The sequence below is a fragment of the Perkinsus marinus genome (assembly GCF_000006405.1).
Source record: "Perkinsus marinus ATCC 50983 genomic scaffold scf_1104296928836, whole genome shotgun sequence".
NCBI lineage: Eukaryota > Perkinsozoa > Perkinsida > Perkinsidae > Perkinsus > Perkinsus marinus.
In genome coordinates, this window is record NW_003216689.1 from 223604 (window position 1) to 242320 (window position 18717).

Consider the following 18717-nt stretch of genomic DNA (forward strand, 5'->3'; position numbering starts at 1 on the left):
TTGGCTTGCTTTTCAACTGTTGCATGTCCGCACAGCATCATCAACAACAACGAGGAGTGGTGCCGCCCAATACGCGGGTACGGCAAAATCCATTCGCTACTCAAGAACAGCCAGCAGGGGGGAGCTCATCCGGATGGTACCGGGTGCCGGGATCGAACCTGGGTCGTTACATTAGGCTCTTCAGGTATCAGCAGACTCCTACTATGCAAGCAACACCATCCACGTCAACTCCTTCTGCTGCTCCGGCTCCCGTGGGTGGTGGTGGGGTAACAGCGCCGTGGAACAGGGTCCATGCTCCTGGTATGGAGGCAGCTCCTCATGCTGTTGGTAGGCTAAGTCGTTGGTGGTCCACGCTTTTGAGTTGGCTGCAGGTCATCCGAGTGGTAGTGGTGGTGGTGCTAATGCGTATGGTGGTAGTGGAAGCCCATGGGGTGGTCCATCTATAGGGGTAGGGCTAGGCTGTGCTGTTGTGGTTTAATCAGTGTATTAGGTCGGACCACAGGGAATGTCTCGAACGAATGCTGGGAAGGAAGCTCCTCGAGGCCAGCACCAGCAACAACAACATCAGCTGCACTCGCCCTTTGGAGGCGTGTCACCGTCACCATTCTCGCAGGCTCCTGCTCAGCCTGATGGACATCACTATCAACAGCCACAACAACAGGGAGAGGTCCAGGATAAGGTTCGAGGTAGTAGGTCGGGGTGTTATGCCCTTGGATGGTCCTATTATAGTAGGTACTAAGCCGACGCCCTCGGGGGGAGGGTTTGCTGATCAGCTCGTTGGGGCTGCTTTCAATGCGGCGGCTAAGACGGCTTTTGGTGGTTCTGCCCAAGGGGGTCAGGGTAGGGCCAGGGTTTGTAGGATGGTGGTCGCTGCATAGGAAGGGTATTGTTAGGTAACAATAACGACGAGATGGTAGGAGCTGTGATGAGCCAGGTAATACTTATGCTGGTCCTCGTCGGTAGTACTACTGCTGTTCAGGTTGGGCAGAACCTCTACCAGCAAGCGGAGGAGTCGGGGTGGACCAAATTCATACCCTGGGGGTTCGATGGTAGGAGGCCACTCAGAAGAAGAGTCGTTATGGTCGATGGTCTTTAGGTCTTCGGCCATACTTCAATATCACCCACAGTTACATTAAATGGAAGTGCTTGTTCTTGATGGTACCCTTTGTGAAGTAGGCGTCTTAGGGTGGTAGTATCAGCTGAGCTTAGGAGTTCCCTCACTATAGAAGAGTGCGTACAAAGTGTGTAGAAACCAATGAAAAAATTCCCGAAAAATCCTCAGAATTTTCATATTTTCACCACCACACTTACTTGACCATGTGCATGTCTTCCCTATTGTGGTCGTCGTAGGCGCTTATTCCAACCGGGCAGGAATCAGAGGCATTATAGTAGTGATGGCGCCAATGAGATGGATAACGTAAGCTCCGGATGGCCCTCTGGGGGGGAGCGAACTTGGTGGTGGTATCTCAGTTGCAAGCCCCGACGCAGCGGTCGGCGGACCCGAACGAAGGTGTGGCTTTGCGATTTGTAGTATATGTGGTAGAGGAAGTGTTGGGAAGTGTAGTATTGAGGTACCCGACAGGAGACCGGATATGTACATCCCCTTGATGAGCTTCATTTCGTACGTCCTGGCATTTGCGGTCATCAAAGTGAGATGGGAAGTCCATGTGTGGAATTAGAGTGTTGGTTCCCCCTCAGGGTGCAGCTGATGACGGCTCGTTCCATCCTGATATACTATACGATACGGCTACTTTTGCAGCGGTACGGAGGCCTCTCCCGGTGAGTATGAGATCTTCCCTGGGTTAGGTCCTGTCGGTCATTGAGCTCGTCTTGGCTAGGGCGGCGGGGTACTTTGTAAGTATGCGGAGGTAAGGGGTAGTAGTGAGATGGGCAGCAGCACTGTGGGGAGGGCGGTGGTCTGTTGTCAGTTTACGGTTATTGGATTTGGTATGTGTTATCGGCTACAAGTACTTTCACTTGTCAGTGTACTGTATAATGAGGATAGTCCTGTCGAGCAAAGTCCCCACAGTAGGCCGTCTCATTTGGCGAAGGAGTGGTATGATATTGTCGTTTTTAGTCGTATTTTTGGTGGGGTCTGCTGGGTTACCTATCTATAGCTGCGGCATATGCGTGTCTGGTATCCCTACAGTACTTCACGACGTGAGTGTTGGTAGTAGCTTGTGGTGGGTCGATGGTCCCTGGTCGCAGATACAAGACGGCTATGCAAGCTCACTTGGAGGTGTCGGGAAGTCACACGAGCATCCTCATAAAATACGTGGTCATCGCTGTCGCCTTATGCCAGGTAGTATCCTCGTGGACCTAGTTTGTATCTTACCAGCTTGAACCTTAGATACCACTGTGTTGGCTGCTAGCCCCGCCGCTGACCAATGTGACGAGCTGAAGTGCCGGTAGGGGTTCCTTTTTACGGTTGAGTACTATTGATGTGGCCCTCGTGCCTCGCGCCATTTTCTTATACCCTCACAGTTCCTCGTTGAGCTTGGTCTCCAGCGTGTTGCAGTTCTTACCTTTTTTCCGATATGTTGGAATACTGATGGCCGCCGCGGCTGAGCAAATGAAGATCAGGGAAGAAGGTGTCAGGATGGTATTGAGGGAACGGCTTGGAAAGAGGCGGCCATTGGCTGGTAAGACCGTTATGCGAAAATTGCAACTTGTGAATCGCTTCGCTCCGCTAGGATTTAGTCTTAATTTTTGATTGACAGGTGAGTATCCGTACCACTCATGCGATGCGGCCTTGCCTTGTACGATGGAGGAGCTCCTTGGTGGCTCGTCGTGCCCTTCGGGGGTGGGAGGATTGACTCACAGGCGAGCGGCATCGGAGCCGGGCGAAGGGGGACAGCAGCTTTGTGCAACGACAGGGCCGTGCCTGACCGCTGGGGTGGCCTTCCTATGGTCATCGATTTGGTCATGCTGTTGAGTCTGGCCGAAGCTGTGGTGACACGCCAACGCCCAGGGGGGAAGTGGAGGGTCCCCGATCAACTGTGTCCTCCGTGGGGCTCATCCAGGGTCCACCCCAGTGGGAGTTGGTCGCTGGACCGCTGAGGTATGTGCCGGGCTCAAGCGATGGTAGCTTGTCGTCGTCGTTGTCGAGGGAAGGGAGGAAGTTGGAGGCCGCGGATGAGCTGCATCATAAGGTGGGTATTCTGGCTTGGAATGTGCGGCTCGTACTCGCTCTAGGTACACCGTTTGAACGATTGTGGAGAAGGAGCTGAGGGAGATCCTGCTGGTCCTCAGTTGGTGGTCCGAGGGCCATTGTCCTTGACGCCGCTGGTCACGCCGCGGTCGGCTGAGGGTGGTGTGGATGTGAAGTGGCGGAAGTGTGGTATCAGCACCCATGTGCAGACGTTGGAGGTCCCTAGAAAGACTCGTAAGGTCCATACTGAGAGTTCAACGAAGGTAACGGCGGTGCCCAGGAGCTGGGGTCCTGCCAGTTATCCCACCCGGTACCTACAGTTAGGACCTCATCATGAGAGGCCTTGCAGTGGTGGTAATCTAAGAGCCGTTCGAGAGACGACTAAGCGGAGGGGCCGACCTAAGGAGTTGCCTGACAAGAGCCTCACGCCGGGGAAGAGGGTGTCCTTTGGCCGCCACACCCGAGGTCATCAGGTGCCTCTCAAGCCGTTGCCTCATCTGAGACGACTACCTGAGCTACTACGGTGCTGTGGGTCTTGGTCGGACTCGGAAGTGATCGTTGAGAAGTCTCCACCACCACCTTGTTCCCGAGCTCGACGATCGGCATCAACGCCACGTAAGTTGGTAATGGAGGAGGAGTTGAAGCTGCCGGGACGGCGGCGGGTGGTTAGTGGTGGTCCTCAGAGGGAGGGGCTATTGCCCCCTCGTAAGCCACGGAAAGGGTACTCAGCGGCCCGACAGAGGGTTGTCAACAGAGCTCGAGAGAGGTATGTGCTGAAGAAGAAGGTGTTCAAGTCGTGGGTTGAGATAAAGCGGCATATGCAGGCTCGTAGGGATACCCAGAGAGCCGTTATGAACATCCGTGGGAAGCCTCCGGTGCCAGCAGTACCCCCGCCTGACATTTGCCACACGAGAACCTCTTTACTGCGGAGTTCAGCGAAGTTGGCGGTTCCCCTAGTTATTATGGAGACTACCAGACCTGGCAGGCCCTCGAAGGTGTCAATTCCCTCGAGGAGCCCTCCTAGGCCCAAGGACGATGGCTGTGCCTTCTGTATGGATGCGCAAGTGGTGAGTGATGTCCGAGCTCGGTATGCGGCATGGGTGGGGAGGGTGACAAGGCCGCCGTTGAGGCCTGTTGGGGTTGTGGAAGCCAGTAGCAGCAGTGGGGGTGGACAGCACTTGGGTGAGTACACTGTTGGCAATCAGCATGCATAGTTGACGACCAGTTGTTGTTGATGTCCTTCAACGTGTTGGGTTGGAGACTTTGCCGAGGCAGTGAATGGTTCAGCTTCGACTCTCCTCCGACTTGTACTCTCTTTATTATGACTTCCCTCCGTCCGAATATCATTCTCCTCAAGCAGGGTACTGATTCCTCTCAGGGTGAGGCTGGGGTCGTCTTGGTAGGAGGTCTTGAGAGCTCCCCTTAGGTATTCCGCAGATTATTTCTAACATAAACGCTTGTGAGGTCATCGCGGATATCGTCCGAACTACGTTGGGTAAAAGGAGTGGTATGGGTTGTAACTGCTGCTTTCAGATGGTGTTCAGGTCCGAGAGGTATGGACAAATTAATTCACTCGGCCAATCGCGAGCCGACTATCACTAACGATGGCGCTACCGTAATGGGGCTCCTCAATATCAGCCATCCGGCGGCTAAGTTGATGACTGACATCTCGAAGGCCCAGGATGATGAAGTGACGGAGGGATGGTATGGGAGAATCGGTGGTTATTATTGGTGTCAGGTTGGAGACGGCACTACGTCGGTGGTGTTGCTGGCGGCTGAGCTGTTGAAGGAAGCGAAGATGTTCCTCGAGGAAGGCCTTCCCCCTCGTGCTCTTCTCAAGGGCTATAGGAAGGCGCTCGAGCTTGCACTGAGTAAGAATGCCTAGATGACAGTCTTGATGGTAGCGCTCGCCATTCTAATCGATATCTTGCGTTCGTTGTTGATGGGAATATGTTGTTGTAGATAAGTTAGAAGAGGTGGCCGTCGATCTGACTGCCAAGGCCCCTGAGGAGAAGAGGGCGATGCTCGTCAAGTGCGCCGAGACTACTCTCAATAGCAAACTGGTTAGTGGTCAGAAGAAGTAAGGGCGGCCCTTGTGGAGTCTTTAAAGGAATTGAAGTTTTGTTCAGGTTCTTCTCTGAAATGGTCGTATCTGCCGTGCTGATGTTGGACCAGGATTCTCTTCCTGTGAACATGATTGGGTTCAAGAAGGTCCCTGGTGGTTCCCTCACCGAGTCGAGGCTTGTCGATGGAGTTGCTTTTAAGAAGACCTTTTCCTATGCTGGTAAGAGTTCATACCGCTCCTCGGTCGGATCATATCGTCATCATCATCAGGTTTCGAACAGCAGCCTAAGTTCTTCAAACACCCCAAGATTCTTCTACTCAATTTGGAGTTGGAGTTGAAGGCGGAAAAGGACAACGCCGAGGTAAGTGTGGTCGCTGGTCGTGATGGTCGGGACAGGAGGGCAGGTGCGTATTTCGAACCCCGACGAGTACCAGGAGATTGTCGATGCTGAGTGGAACGTCATTTACGAGAAGCTCGATAACATCGCCAAGAGCGGTGCTCAAGTGGTCCTATCCCGTCTGCCCATCGGGGACCTCGCCACGCAGTACTTTGCTGATCGCAACATTTTCTGTGCTGGTAGAGTTGACCAGGATGATATGAACCGGACTCTACTCGTAAGGGGTATACTCGTGTGGGCCTGTTCTGCAGTGTGTGTTGATATCAGGCTGTTGGCGGTTCCGTCCAAACCACAGTCAATGGTCTTACCGATGACGTTTTGGGAACTTGTGGAAGTTTTGAAGAAGTTCAGATTGGCAACGAGCGTTATAATATATTCCATCAGTGTCCCCAGTCTAAGAGTGGTAATAGCCGTCTGCTTGGCTCACACCTCAGCGTATGGCTTTGAGCTCAGCTACTATCATCCTTCGTGGAGGCGCTGCTCAGTTCATCGAAGAGGCTGAGCGTTCTCTGCATGATGCTGTTATGATCGTTAGAAGGGCTCTCAAGTGCTCCAAGGTAGGGAGGGTCCCCCCTGCCCCTACCCTACTAGGTCCTCTTTAGATCGTTGGTGGAGGGGGTGCTATAGAACTTGAGCTTTCACGTTACTTGCGTGAATATTCGAGGACGTGTACTGGAGCCGATCAGGCTGTTATTAACTACTATGCTAGGTGAGGGAAGGGGTCTTGTTGTAGTTGATGATCGAGGGCCTCCCTTCAGGGCGTTGGAGTGCATCCCTCGTACGTTAGCTAGGAACAGTGGGGCGGACGCTACTGACCTCCTCAATAAGCTCCGATATAAGCACGCTGAAGGTGGGCTAGAGGGGGTAGAGGAGGTAGGAAGTGGAGATGGTGTGGTAGGACTACCTGGACGATGGTATGGTGTGGACTGTTACAATTGTGATATCACTGAGACTGTTGAGAACTTCATTTGGGAACCGGTGGTTGTGAAGCGAAATGCTCTGGCGGCTGCTACTGAGGTGAGAGTATCTTTTGGGGGTAAGATACGGAATAGGCCCAATTGTGTACCATTTAGGCAGCTTGTATGATTCTGAGTATTGACGAGACTGTCACCAACCCGAAGTCGGAACAGCCAGTAAGTTGAATCAGCTTCGCTCCGCTAATAATTTGGTGATTTTTATCCCTTTAGGGTGGCAAGGGTGGTAAAGGAGGCAGGCCTATGGGGAAGGGCATGGGTCGTCGATAGAAGACTTCCTATACGTATAGCTGTGTTAATGAGTTAATAAACACCTTTTCAAGTGCGCCGACGACCTATAGTAGGTTTTCTACTGTACTGTGGTAGTTGAGTAGTAGTTGGTAACTGAGGGGAGGTGTGGTAGTAGTAGTTTACGGGGGGCTTATGGCATCGACCACGGCCCACAAGGAGGAGGAGGGGAGGCCCTTCCCCGACCCACCGTTGGAAGCGTTTTCGGTCTATGGTGGTCTTGAGCTGGATGGGTATATAAGAGAACTTGGGGAAGTGTACTGGAGGCATCGAGTAGTAGTAGTTGTGGTGGTATCTGTTGATGGAAGTGGTCAGCAGGTGTCCTCTAGCAACAATAACCTGTCGGGTATCGGTCGTTGGAAGCTGCCCCCACCGGTGAGGACCATGGCACCTAGTGTTCAGCTAGGCACTACGGAGGAAACCCTGCAAGAACAGCAGGAGGGTAGGGCTGGGCGTCGATGGTAGTTTTACAGCTGTCGTTGCTCATAGTCCCGACGCCATCGCCATCAGTTAGCAGTAGTGAGGAATCGGCAGTTCCGGAGGAGGGGAAGGGGGGTGTGGCTCGGTTGGAGAGGCCGAAGAAATGCTTCCTCCATAAGAAGCCCCGACCACATACGTGCCCTAAGTGTCGAAGGTATGCTCAGGAAATGGAGGTCTTTAATAAGGGCCTCATTGAGATGGCTGGTAGCAGCAGTTAATATAGTGGGAGTGTACCGAAACCTATGCAGATCCGACCAGGAAGGCAACGAGTGAATCAACTAAGGGTGAGGAGGTTGCTTCTGTAGCGGGGGTCGACGTTGATGGTACTGGAGCCCTGGTTGTGGTGAACCAAGGCCCCTTATATGGCTTGTACCCGACGCTAGTGCAGAATATACAATCATCGGAGTAAGACGGCTAGGGTCGGCCCTATAGGGTCTATGGTGGTGTTGGGGTAGTTACTTTAACAAGGGTTTGAGAGGGATGAGTACAGTTGAGGAGGTGGTGGAGGAGGTCGAGAGGGCGGTAGAGCATGCTGAACCGTGAGTGGAGGGATGAAAATGACAGCGGAGCGAAGCTGGATTTGTTAGATATAACGTGGGTGCGCTGAACATCCCATCGACGATGTTCTGTTGTTTGTATAAACTCTGTAGTAAAGGACAAGCCCGGCCGAGTTGGAGCTTGTCCCTAGGTACGCTGGGGCCAAGACCAGGCGAGTTGCGGCGCATACTGGGGAGGAAGGGGAGTCCGTAGGTTGGGGTGGTGGTAGTGGTAGCAGGCTACTAGGGCTAGTCGTAGGTATGTAGTTTGCCTGGGGCTACTCTATCTGCGGTGTGTGGCCCAGCCGTCGAGCCTATGGACGTGGTTTTATCCAGTATTGTTCGACACCACGGTAGGCGTCTCCTCGCTGGGCTAGGGAGTTATGACGCTTTGGATAGGTCTTCCACCCGGAGGAGGTTACGGGAGAGGCCCAGGCGGCTGAGTCGATGATGTTGGGCCGTTACGCTGAGCTCCTGTTGCTCACACATAAGTACTTCACAGTTAACCTCAACAGGTGGGAGGGGAGGGGCTATTGTCTCGATAGAGTGGAATGGGGTGCTCTCAGACTGCCCGAGACGATTCTGCAGAAGTACGGTATGCGGTGTATATTACTGGACACGGAAGGGTGTCGGATTAACGCCTCCCAGCACCCGGAGGCTGCCGATCAGATCAGCATTGTGGGCTCTTATGTAGGAGGGGGCGTAGGCTGATCGTGGTGTTGATTCCGATATAGGTGTTCGTTCGTGATGAGGAGTCGGGTGGTTGGGAGCTAGGGCAAATTGTGCCGGGAGGGGACGCCACACTGGGGCTTGTTGAGGTAGTATAAGCAGTGTTGGAATATATGCTTGCTTTCCTCAACTGAGCTTGATCGTTATAGAAGTTTATATACGAATTCGGGTGGAAGCGTACGGAAATGAATAAGAATTTCCCAGAATTTTCATATTGTCACCAACACGTGTAGTTTCCCACACAGCATAGTAGTCGCTTCTTGCCTCTTCTCAGGTTCGCCTTGCATCTGATACTAGGCAAGTGCATTGGTCTTCTCTGAGGTCGTGTCGGGATGTTGCTGCTGCCCGTAGAGCTGTAGAGGCTGAGGCTTTCACGAAGGAGGAAGGTAGTAGGGTCGACTGATCTGCGGACTGTGCACTAGGGCTGTTCATTTAGCTGCGGCTAGTGCTCGTAAGGAGGCCCTCAAGCAGTGGCGGCAACAACAAAGGGAGTTCGCCAATGCTCGAGCCTTCCGAGTGTATGCGGGTTGGCAGAGTAGAGGAGTTGTGGATGATGTAAGTGAGTTGGTGGTTGGGAGCTCTCATGGTTGGTGTAGATACATGGTGAAGACCTACAGTCGCTACCCCAGGCTGATGTAGGGGAGGCCGAGGCTGCTGCTCCTACTAAGAAGAGGAGGGTCGTCGTTTCTAAGGAGTAGTGCCCCCGTTTTGGTGAGGGCTGAGGAAAAGGCTTTGACGTTGTCAGGTTCCGCCAACAGCAAGACGCTATGTTGAAGCGTAAGTATATTGAAGGCTCTGTTCCGAAGGTAGAGGGCGGTCGAGAGGACCAGGAGGAGCCCGACGTCGGCTACATAGGCTGATCGTTTCTATTGCATTTACAGAGTGCAGCGTTGAACTCATTGGTGATCTTTCTGGGATAGTTTTTAATGGCACCGGTCATCTCGGTTCCTGCTCGAGAGCCTTCCCCGACTTTGGTGGATTTCTGCTCGGCCAGCTCGGGTGCTGCGGGCGCGGCATTCAGCACACTTATAATGTGAGAGGCCTCCTAGTGTATCGAGGGGACGGCACTATTTAGGTACCCTCTGGATACAGTCAAGACTCGACTGAACGTGGGAGTGGATGAAAATGGGCAGCCCTACGATAAGGGTTCGTTGGAGGTCCTCATCCGTACTGTGCGGTAGGCGGCAGCAGCTTTCGAGTTGATTCGTCAAAGGCTATTGCTAGGTCTGGCGGAATCCCTGCGCTCTATCGTGGGTTGACGGCGAAGCTCTTCCACAGTGTGCTGCAGAAGTTTGTCTACTTCTATATGTACAGCGCCCTAATTGTGAGTCGGGGCATGGGGTTGGTGATGGAGCCGTAGTGTGTTCAGAGAGTTTATCGTAAGGAGGGGAAGCTGTCGGTGTCGGCCAATCTGGTTTTGGGGTACCTAGCAGCTCTTGGGAGCGTCTTTGTGACAACACCTGTTGAGATAGTCCAGACTAGGCAGCAGGTAGGGGTGGCGGTCAGCTAGTTGTAGTTTTGATTGTATCTTGTATAGGTGGGCAAAACAGAGGGGCATTTCCTGCGTCATCTCACCCGAATTGCTCTCAATGAGCCGATGGACCTGTACGCTCATCGAGAGGCTTTCGTTCGATATCATCGTCGGTGCAGATACTCCGGAATCGGCTCCAATATTATACTATGTGTGAATCCCGCCATTGAGTACACTACTTTCGACCAGCTCAAGAGGCCCTTCCTCAGAGGACGGTATTTGCGGCTCTTTACTGCCTTTCCCATCGCTCGGTCGTGTAGGTCTAATCTCACGTCGATGGAAGCGTTCTGGTTGGGAGCTGTTGCTAAGGCAGTCGCGACTGTCTGCACATTCCCGTAGTGATGAGCCTATTGGTGTCATCACTTTATGCCGTTCACAGATATGTTAGAGTGAAGGTGTTGCAGCAGACTAAAGGTCAGACGAGTGACTCCTCTGAAACGGGGCCGAAAAAGCTACTTAGAGACATGTGGAATGACGGAGATGGAAGACTCGCTGGTCTTTACAAGGTGGGAAAAGGCTGTCACTTCTGAGCACTTTACGGGAGCTTCAGGGAATGAGCCCGCAGTTATATAAAGGAGTGCTGACGGCGGCGTTGATGTTGATGGCAAAGGAGAAAATAGATCAGAGTATGAGGAAGATCATCTTGAGACGTTAAATTGTGTGTTTTTGTAATGGTTTCAACTGGGACCGTTTTGTGTGTACAGTAGTGTGGGAAAATATCCATTTGTATATCTCATAAGTAGACAAATGAGTGCCTCTAGGGGTAGGAAGAACAACCGAAAGGCAAGATAAAGATATTACGAGGAATTGTAGAAATTAACAAACCAAATTGATGAAAAAACTCAAAACCTTTGCTGTACTCTCGCGTAGCCTGCAACTGCAGGCCCTGGAGCTAGATAAGTGATGTGGACGGTGTTTCCAAATTTGCGTGAAACCCACGCGTCCTTGACAGAATGAATACTGGTATACTACTAACAACGTTATTCGCGTGGTAAACTTTATCCCTGTAATAGAGTATGTAATGTAGAATACCCCTACAAACATGTCCTAGAGGAGACCTCCCAGTACAAACTAGAAGAACCAGTGTATGAAGCAGGTTGATTAATGCTCTCGTCGCCCTTCTTTAATGTTTTCAGCGACCCCATCGTTTCCTTTCATAAAATCCTCGTTGTGACGTTTTGAACAGGAGGAGCCAATCGGTGTCAATTTGACACTGTCAAATATTCAACAAACTTTCAACGCAGATCTCCAAGCGTCACTGAAACCTAATTGGAAGGAGAGCATCCCTCCTCTACAAACTATCAAGTAGCACTACAGATACTAAATCGTTGGTTACATCAGTGAGTAGCGTAATATGTGAAAAATGATGAAATACGTAATTACTTGATGAATAGCATCTCCTGATATGTGGGAAGAGGCCAATATTCGTCAGCTAAAATTTGCTCCAATGAATCGACAGTATCCCTCAAATCTTTCATAGCCGGCCTCATCTCATCAGCAGCAAACCTCGCATGAACCATCGGATCGTCGCTGTTGTCCTTATGGTCAACCATTGCCTTCAAAGCTGCCAAAGCCTTCCCCAAATGCTCTATAAGCTGACTGACCTCGTACAGCCTAGCAGTTGTAAACTCAGGTGCCAACCCAGTAGCAGACTTCAGCCTTTCGACGTTCACAGCGAGATCAGTCTGGTACTTGATACAGGCGGGGAGGATCATAGTATCTACAACAACACCATTGTGAACAAGGCTGTCGACATCTACACATACTGGCAATCCTATAGGCGCATCGAGCTTCGACCGCTATGCGATTGAAGTATATCTCCAGTAGGATATTCTTCTTAGCAGTGAGCTCCGACTGATTCATCACTCCGCAGCTCTCAAACAGTGCGATAGTTTCCGGAGTCGCAAACTCAGCAATAGCCTAAAACCACAATACGGTACCAACATGCTCCAACAGGCGACGGCTCACTTACCTCAGGAGATTTGGCAAGTATTTTCAGGCCGCGACTGGCAGCCTCCTCCTTCCAAGCGTCGGAGTATCCGTCACCATTGAATACCACACGTCCATGATCTCTATACACCTCACCGATGATCGCCTTCGAAGCTTCCTCAAGCTGCATACCGTTCTTGATACGCTCCTCAAGAAGACCACCCAAGTACGCCAAACTCTGCGCCATGATAGTGTTCAGCACGATCAATGAGGGTGACAAGGACTGGCTGGAGCCCACTGCTCTGAACTCGAACTTGTTGCCCGTGAAGGCGAACGGGCTAGTCCTATTCCGGTCACCAGCGTCCTTGTTGAGAGAAGGCAGAGTCTTCGCACCCAGAGTCATCGAAGTGCGTTTAACTCGAGTCTCCAACTTGTACTCGCCCATATCGGACTCTCCAGCCTTGGTCGCCGACTTGATCTGCTCGAATATGTCAAAAAGCTGATCACCGAGGTAGATAGAGATGATAGCAGGAGGAGCTTCCTGCGCACCTGAGGCACGAAGGCTAAACCAAGTTGATTCTACTCGAGCTACTTACCCAATCGATGGTCGTTGGAAGCACTAGCAATACTGCCTCTGAGGAGACCAGCGTGAATATCAACGGCACGAATGACAGCAGCAATAAAAAACAAAAATCTTGTGTTGGCTCCTGGATTCTCTGTAGGCTCGAAAAAGTTGCCTTGAGTAGAATTTCCAATGCTCCAGTTGACATGCTTGCCGGAACCGTTGACACCAGCGAAAGGCTTCTCGTGGAGAATAGCTGCGAAGCCGTGCTTCTCCGCAGTGTTCTTGAGGACTTGCATGATCAAATGCTGATGGTCCGAAGCTATGTTGGCGGTCTCAAAGAGAGGGACTATCTCGAATTGGCCGGGGGCGACCTCATTGTGTCGGCATTTGATAGGCACACCCAACTTGTAGAGTCGACTCTCAGTCTCCGTCATGCACTTGAGGATGCGGTCGGGGATGGCACCAAAATAGTGGTCGTCGAACTGCTGCGACTTTGGCGGGACGCAACCGAATAGAGTTCGATCGCAGATGATCAGATCAGGCCTTAGGGCAACAAGACGCTTATCGACTAGGAAGTACTCTTGTTCAGGTCCACAATAGCTAGTGATGTTACTGATAGGTTCGGACTCGGAGACAAAATGAGACAGCACTCGCCGAGCCGCATCTTCTACTGCCTGCATGGACCTCAGCAGTGGAATCTTCAAGTCGATAGCGTCACCAGTCCAAGAGACGAAAGCAGTGGGAATACATAGCGTCATAGTGCCACCCTTCTCAAGGACATAAGCAGGAGAGGTGACATCCCATGCGGTGTAACCACGAGCCTCGTAGGTGCCTCTGATACCACCATTAGGGAAGGAGGAGGCATCGGGCTCACCCTGGATCAACGACGACCCGTCGAACCTGGTCAAGGCAGAGCCGTCACCACTAGGCTCAATGAAGCTCTCATGCTTCTCGGCAGTAGAGCCGGTATGGGGGTAGAAGACGTGGGTGAAGTGGGTGGCGCCGAGACCCACAGCCCAGTCCTTCATAGCCGCAGCCACGGTGTCGGCCAGGGAGGGGTCGAGAGGTTCGTGGTTCTCAACAGTGCTGTGCATCTGCTTGTAGATTGAATGTGGCAGGGCATCACGCATGACCCTATCAGAGAAGACATGCATGCCAAATGAGTGCTTGGTGGTCTTAGTGTCGACACCATAGGAGAGGTCACGATTGTGATCGACGATAGCGGATACAGCGGAGACTCTATTGGAGGCCATCGTTAACAAATGCTGACAGTACTGTGGTGAATCTAATATGCGATAGCGTACTGATGACACTTGTGTAGACATATCTAGCTTGCTGCACTTTGAAAAATCGTTCCCTCAATCATGAGCACTGTAAGAAGCGCACGTCCGCTGTGTACATAACTCGCTCGCCCAGTCGATCGATTAACGCTATTCCTTTCGTGGTTCTCCACGTTTGTAAGGTAGTCCCGTCAAAATGGCCGCGAAATCTGGCTTGGCCGCTGGCATCAACAAGGGTCACACGCTCAACGTGCGTCAGCCCAAGGCACTGAAGTCTTCTTACTCTGCTAAGAAGCACCTCGCCCGTGAGGTCGCTCGTGAGGTCTGCGGATTTGCTCCCTATGAGCGTCATATGATGGAGTTGATCAAGATCGGCTCTGCTGCTAGCTTCAAGCGTGCTCTCAAGGTAGGTATCACTTCCGTGGCTTTTATAGTTATCGTGGGATACAAAATTCCTATTCAAATTTGTTCACTGAGAAAAGTTGTCTTTCGTATAGACGTTTTCGACTTGTTCTTGTTTTCAGTACGGCAAGAAGCGTTTGGGTACTCACAAGAGGGCTAAGGCGAAGCGTGAGGAGCTCCAGGCTGACATCATGGCCCAGCGTAAGAAGGCTCATGCCGCCCACGCCCATCACTAAGTGGAGACTACACTCTACTAAACTGAAGGCTACTACTACGACGACGATGACCATCTCTCTGGTTGGCAGCTCTTGGCTTGCCAAATGCTGTTTCCAGGTCTCGACGGGAACCATTCCTTCCTCGTCGTGTTGAGTTAAGTAGACTGGTGTTCATCATAAAGGGACTGCAGGGATCTGTTGAATCGGGCATTGCTTCTTGGTAGCTCTGCCCGAATTAGGCCTGCAATAGTGAATGGAGGCAGATTAGCGGCATTATAGCGTATTTGTTGCGATTGCCGTCAGTCGTCTGATCAACAGCTCATCACTACTACTCCATGATGACTATCTGTTATGCATAGTTCACTCTGACTTTCAGTGACGAGTAACAACTTAATCACCATCTTTCGTCTGAGACCCTTAGCTGCTACTGTAATGATGATTTTGTTCGCATAGTTCACTCGTATTGCCAGTGACGATTACTACAATCACCATCTTTCGTCTGAACTACACATGACCTCGCCTGTTTATACTACCTGTTTCGGCTTATTCGTTGCCATCAGGAGGGAAACGCAGGCAATATGCATCATCTCCCCTCACTCCCATTACCGGCGCACGATGGTCTTCTTTGTCGGTTTAGTTATGTGAGGGATAACTCGACTGTCTACGCCTGTTTATACTACCTGTTTTGGTTCATTTGTTGCCATCAGGAGGGAAACGCAGGCAATATCATCTCCACTGCTCCCCATTACCGATGCTCCAGCTCGAGTCGGGCGTCGGTTTAGTTGAGTCAGTTACACCTGAAAGTCAGACTTCAACACTCAGAAGTGCCTTGAGTTTAGTTCTTGTCAATATGGTATAAGGGAACAATATTTCCTCAGGAGTTTTTGATCATATTTTGTGTTGATCATGACGGTTGGTAGACAAAAGGCTGTGATGTCGATGATCGACCGTAGTACCGATACGGCTCACGATGCTGATCTTACTGAGACCCACAACGACTTCGGCAAGTACGTCTTCTCACAGAGGGTCATGCAGAATCGTCTGCCGACTGACGTCTACAGGCAGCTAAGGATCTCCATGGAGGCCGGTAAGGAGTCGCCTCCTACATTCCTTATGACATTCATAGTGTTTAGGGAGGCCTTTGGACCCCTCTCTGGCCGACACTGTAGCTGCAGCTATGAAGGACTGGGCTGTGGGTCTCGGCGCCACCCATTTCACCCACGTCTTCTACCCCCATACCGGCTCTACTGCCGAGAAGCATGAGAGCTTCATTGAGCCTAGGGGTGATGGCACTGCCTTCACTATGTTCAATGGGAAATCCTTGATCCAAGTAAGGGTCGAGGAACTACTATTTCTGATCACATCTACACCTTAGGGTGAACCCGACGCCTCCTCCTTCCCCCATGGTGGTATCAGAGACACCTACGAGGCCCGTGGGTACACAGCCTGGGATGTCACAGTGAGTACACATACTCCCCTATCTCCTCCCACAGGACCGTCCTCAGTCCCCTGCATACCTCATGGAGAAGGGCGGCTGCCTTACTCTGTGTATTCCAACGGCCTTTGTTTCTTGGACGGGGGAGGCCATGGATCTGAAGACCCCCTTGCTGAGGTCCATGCAGGTGCTCCCAACACAACAGCATCGTCATTGCCATCACTTTCCCTTCAGGCTGTCGCTGCTGCCGCTGAGAAGATGCTCACCCATTTTGTTGGAGATGAGCCGATCGGACAAGTCGTTTCCTTTTGTGGAGCAGAACAGGAGTATTTCTTAGTAGACAAGAAGCTCTTCGCGATGAGGCCCGACTTGGTCATCTGCAACCGCACTCTCTTCGGCCTGTGCCCAGCCAAGACTCAGCAGTTCGACGACCACTACCTTGGGGCCATCCCAGACCGCATCCTCAAGTGCATGACGGAGACTGAGAGTCGACTCTACAAGTTGGGTGTGCCTATCAAATGCCGACACAATGAGGTCGCCCCCGGCCAATTCGAGATAGTCCCTCTCTTTGAGACCGCCAACATAGCCTCGGACCATCAGCATGTCCTCATGCAAGTCCTGGACAACATCGCCAGTAAGCACGGCTTCAAAGCTCTATTCCACGAGAAGCCCTTCAAGGGAGTCAATGGCTCTGGTAAGCACGTGAACTGGAGTCTGGGGAACAACACTCAAGGTAGGCAGCATCATCATCTACTTCACTACTACTGTCCCCCCACAGGCAACCTTCTCAACCCGACCGACAGCCCTGCTGAGAACTTGCCGTTTTTGATGTTCCTGTCGGCTGTTATTCGTGCTGTCGATCTCCATGCTGGCCTCCTTAGGGCGACCGTGGCCTCGGCTTCCAACGACCATAGACTCGGTAGAAGTAGTCTTGGCCCCCCTCTCCCCGTATTCATCCCTCTTAGGCGCCCAGGAGGCTCCCCCGGCCATCATTTCGGTCTACCTCGGTGAACAACTGCAGGATGTATTTGAACAAATTCGCGCGACTATCAATTCGGAAGGATGCTCAGGTGGATACAACATCGAGACGAGGGTGATGAGCTCATCCGTGTTTTTCATGGTGGACGATGCTGCTCCTCTGTTGCTAGGTTCACCGGAGTGCCATGACAGTCGGAGCTCATCCTCTGCCCACTCTCAATAAGGATGCTGGGGACAGGAACAGGACGAGCCCGTTCGCTTTCACAGGAAACAAGTAAGTCATCCCTCTGGTCGGCCTCGATGAGGACTCTGGTCAGGTTCGAATTCCGTGCTGTTGGTTCGAGCGACTCCCTCTCGCCGGCCCTAATAATGCTGAACACAATGATGGCCCAGAGTTTGAAGGCGATGTGTGCCCAGCTGGAAGAGTACCTGGAGGGAGGCCTCTGTCTCGACGCTGCGGCCAAGGCTGTGATAAGGGACACCTATAGGGATCATGGCCGTGTTGTTTTTAATGGTGATGGCTACTCGGACGAGTGGAAGGAAGAGGCAGCTCGTCGTGGTTTGAAGAATCTTGTCAAGGCCCCGGAAGCCCTGGCCGAGTTCGCCACTGAGGAGGCCATCGGCCTCTTTGAAGGGACTGGGGTCATGAGCAAATCAGAGGTTTTGGCCAGACAGAATGTCCTCCTGGAACGCTACACCAACATGGGGCGCGTCGAAGCTGAATGTGCCCATCGTATCGCCCATACCGTCATAGCCCCTGCGTGTCTGCGCTATTTGGCTGAGGTCTCGAGTACTCTGAATTCGGCCAAGGCGGCCGGGGGCGGGGTGCCTCCTAAGTTCGTCCAGGACAAGTATAACGCTGTGAGCAAAGCCATTGATGAGCTTGGTCAGGCTGTGGAGAAGTTGGAAGCAGTCATGAATCACAAGGATGAAGATGCTGATGAAATGGTTCATGCCAGGTGACGATATCTTAGGTTATGGCATGCATGATACGGATTAAGTCAGGTACATAGCCGATGTGTTAGCCCCAGCAACGGCTGAGCTACGTGAGAAGGTTGACGCCATGGAGCTGTTGGTCGCAGATGATTATTGGCCTCTTCCCACTTATCAAGAGATGCTTTTCATGAAGTGATTACTTCCATTGTAATCGTCAATCAATTCTGTCTAAGGGTGGCGACGCCCACGGAATCTCGTCGTCGCTGCGCCCCATAATAGTCATTGTCTTTTCATCTACCCCATAAGCTTGTGTTGTTAACAACACAACCATCATCCACCGTAACAACGTAGGACGAACACGTCATGGTTAACCCAAGCGGGCAAGGCGAGAATCGCGGGCACTACGAAGTCTCTCTCGGATGTTGGCGGTTCGGCGGCTGAGGGACATGCGGTCGGTTTTGATCTCGGGGCCATCGACTAACTCGCGCTAAAGAGGAGAAGGACTAAATCGAGAGACAATTCTAGGGGTACCTTACAGCGCGGTTGACACGGTTGGCGAGATAGGCTTTCTTGAGCTTCTCGAAGGGGGCTTGGATGGCCCTCATATGGGCGATGATGGCGTCGTGGATGTCAGCATCACTCAGGGTCTTCTTGTCGGAATCCTGAAGTATGAGGATAACAGGATGAATCTAAGGGATGGTATGGTACATCTTCATCATCATCGTCAAGATCCTTGTGACTAACTGTGGCCTTCTCCAGGCCGATGGCGACGGCCACAATAAAAAGGACGTGTAAGATTAGATAACGAAAGAGCATTTATGGGAGA

The 18717-nt window shown here is 51.9% G+C and overlaps 8 protein-coding genes across 8 annotated transcripts; 6 read left to right on the forward strand and 2 right to left on the reverse strand.

Moving 5' to 3' along the window:
* Positions 1 to 23: 23 nt before the first annotated feature.
* Positions 24 to 3475, forward strand: Pmar_PMAR006792 (conserved hypothetical protein; the record flags this gene model as incomplete). Its single annotated transcript, XM_002788058.1, has 21 exons — positions 24 to 136; positions 185 to 327; positions 372 to 448; positions 491 to 686; positions 733 to 840; positions 894 to 934; positions 980 to 1049; positions 1097 to 1172; positions 1351 to 1417; positions 1471 to 1527; positions 1572 to 1649; positions 1699 to 1761; positions 1807 to 1868; positions 1929 to 2028; positions 2078 to 2160; positions 2209 to 2302; positions 2519 to 2642; positions 2721 to 2803; positions 3024 to 3152; positions 3196 to 3385; positions 3432 to 3475. 21 exons carry the CDS (start codon positions 24 to 26, stop codon positions 3473 to 3475), a joined length of 1998 nt encoding a protein of 665 aa, XP_002788104.1.
* A 969-nt stretch (positions 3476 to 4444) lies between these two features.
* Positions 4445 to 6921, forward strand: Pmar_PMAR006793 (T-complex protein 1 subunit eta, putative). The gene is made up of 15 exons (XM_002788059.1): positions 4445 to 4530; positions 4578 to 4646; positions 4696 to 4841; positions 4890 to 5022; positions 5114 to 5231; positions 5281 to 5435; positions 5486 to 5577; positions 5621 to 5830; positions 5881 to 6016; positions 6067 to 6170; positions 6216 to 6322; positions 6372 to 6463; positions 6512 to 6630; positions 6687 to 6746; positions 6801 to 6921. Exons 1-15 carry the CDS (start codon positions 4473 to 4475, stop codon positions 6855 to 6857), a joined length of 1656 nt encoding a protein of 551 aa, XP_002788105.1. The 5' UTR covers positions 4445 to 4472; the 3' UTR covers positions 6858 to 6921.
* Positions 6922 to 7259: 338 nt separating this feature from the next.
* Positions 7260 to 9480, forward strand: Pmar_PMAR006794 (conserved hypothetical protein; the record flags this gene model as incomplete). Its single annotated transcript, XM_002788060.1, has 13 exons — positions 7260 to 7317; positions 7386 to 7559; positions 7604 to 7760; positions 7811 to 7894; positions 7943 to 8047; positions 8139 to 8244; positions 8291 to 8406; positions 8458 to 8581; positions 8626 to 8709; positions 8895 to 9006; positions 9057 to 9175; positions 9217 to 9314; positions 9366 to 9480. 13 exons carry the CDS (start codon positions 7260 to 7262, stop codon positions 9478 to 9480), a joined length of 1452 nt encoding a protein of 483 aa, XP_002788106.1.
* Positions 9481 to 9546: 66 nt separating this feature from the next.
* Positions 9547 to 10806, forward strand: Pmar_PMAR006795 (Peroxisomal adenine nucleotide transporter, putative; the record flags this gene model as incomplete). Its single annotated transcript, XM_002788061.1, has 7 exons — positions 9547 to 9653; positions 9696 to 9797; positions 9845 to 9944; positions 9990 to 10109; positions 10158 to 10486; positions 10531 to 10657; positions 10702 to 10806. 7 exons carry the CDS (start codon positions 9547 to 9549, stop codon positions 10804 to 10806), a joined length of 990 nt encoding a protein of 329 aa, XP_002788107.1.
* Positions 10807 to 11462: 656 nt separating this feature from the next.
* On the reverse strand, positions 11463 to 13921 carry Pmar_PMAR006796 (Glutamine synthetase, putative). Its single transcript, XM_002788062.1, has 4 exons — positions 12677 to 13921; positions 12124 to 12629; positions 11918 to 12071; positions 11463 to 11871 (listed from the first exon to the last, which is right to left on the reverse strand). Exons 1-4 carry the CDS (start codon positions 13896 to 13898, stop codon positions 11531 to 11533), a joined length of 2223 nt encoding a protein of 740 aa, XP_002788108.1. The 5' UTR covers positions 13899 to 13921; the 3' UTR covers positions 11463 to 11530.
* Positions 13922 to 14095: 174 nt separating this feature from the next.
* Positions 14096 to 14680, forward strand: Pmar_PMAR006797 (ribosomal protein L36e, putative). Its single transcript, XM_002788063.1, has 2 exons — positions 14096 to 14331; positions 14450 to 14680. The coding sequence occupies exons 1-2, from the start codon at positions 14122 to 14124 to the stop codon at positions 14561 to 14563; spliced, it is 324 nt and encodes a 107-aa protein (XP_002788109.1). The 5' UTR covers positions 14096 to 14121; the 3' UTR covers positions 14564 to 14680.
* A 748-nt stretch (positions 14681 to 15428) lies between these two features.
* Positions 15429 to 18188, forward strand: Pmar_PMAR006798 (Glutamine synthetase, putative). Its single transcript, XM_002788064.1, has 10 exons — positions 15429 to 15629; positions 15676 to 15872; positions 15918 to 16001; positions 16048 to 16164; positions 16212 to 16710; positions 16756 to 16896; positions 16943 to 17070; positions 17126 to 17229; positions 17273 to 17914; positions 17961 to 18188. The coding sequence occupies exons 1-10, from the start codon at positions 15449 to 15451 to the stop codon at positions 18085 to 18087; spliced, it is 2220 nt and encodes a 739-aa protein (XP_002788110.1). The 5' UTR covers positions 15429 to 15448; the 3' UTR covers positions 18088 to 18188.
* A 70-nt stretch (positions 18189 to 18258) lies between these two features.
* Positions 18259 to 18707, reverse strand: Pmar_PMAR006799 (hypothetical protein; the record flags this gene model as incomplete). The annotated part of the gene is made up of 3 exons (XM_002788065.1): positions 18259 to 18378; positions 18428 to 18553; positions 18600 to 18707. The coding sequence occupies 3 exons, from the start codon at positions 18705 to 18707 to the stop codon at positions 18259 to 18261; spliced, it is 354 nt and encodes a 117-aa protein (XP_002788111.1).
* Positions 18708 to 18717: the final 10 nt, after the last annotated feature.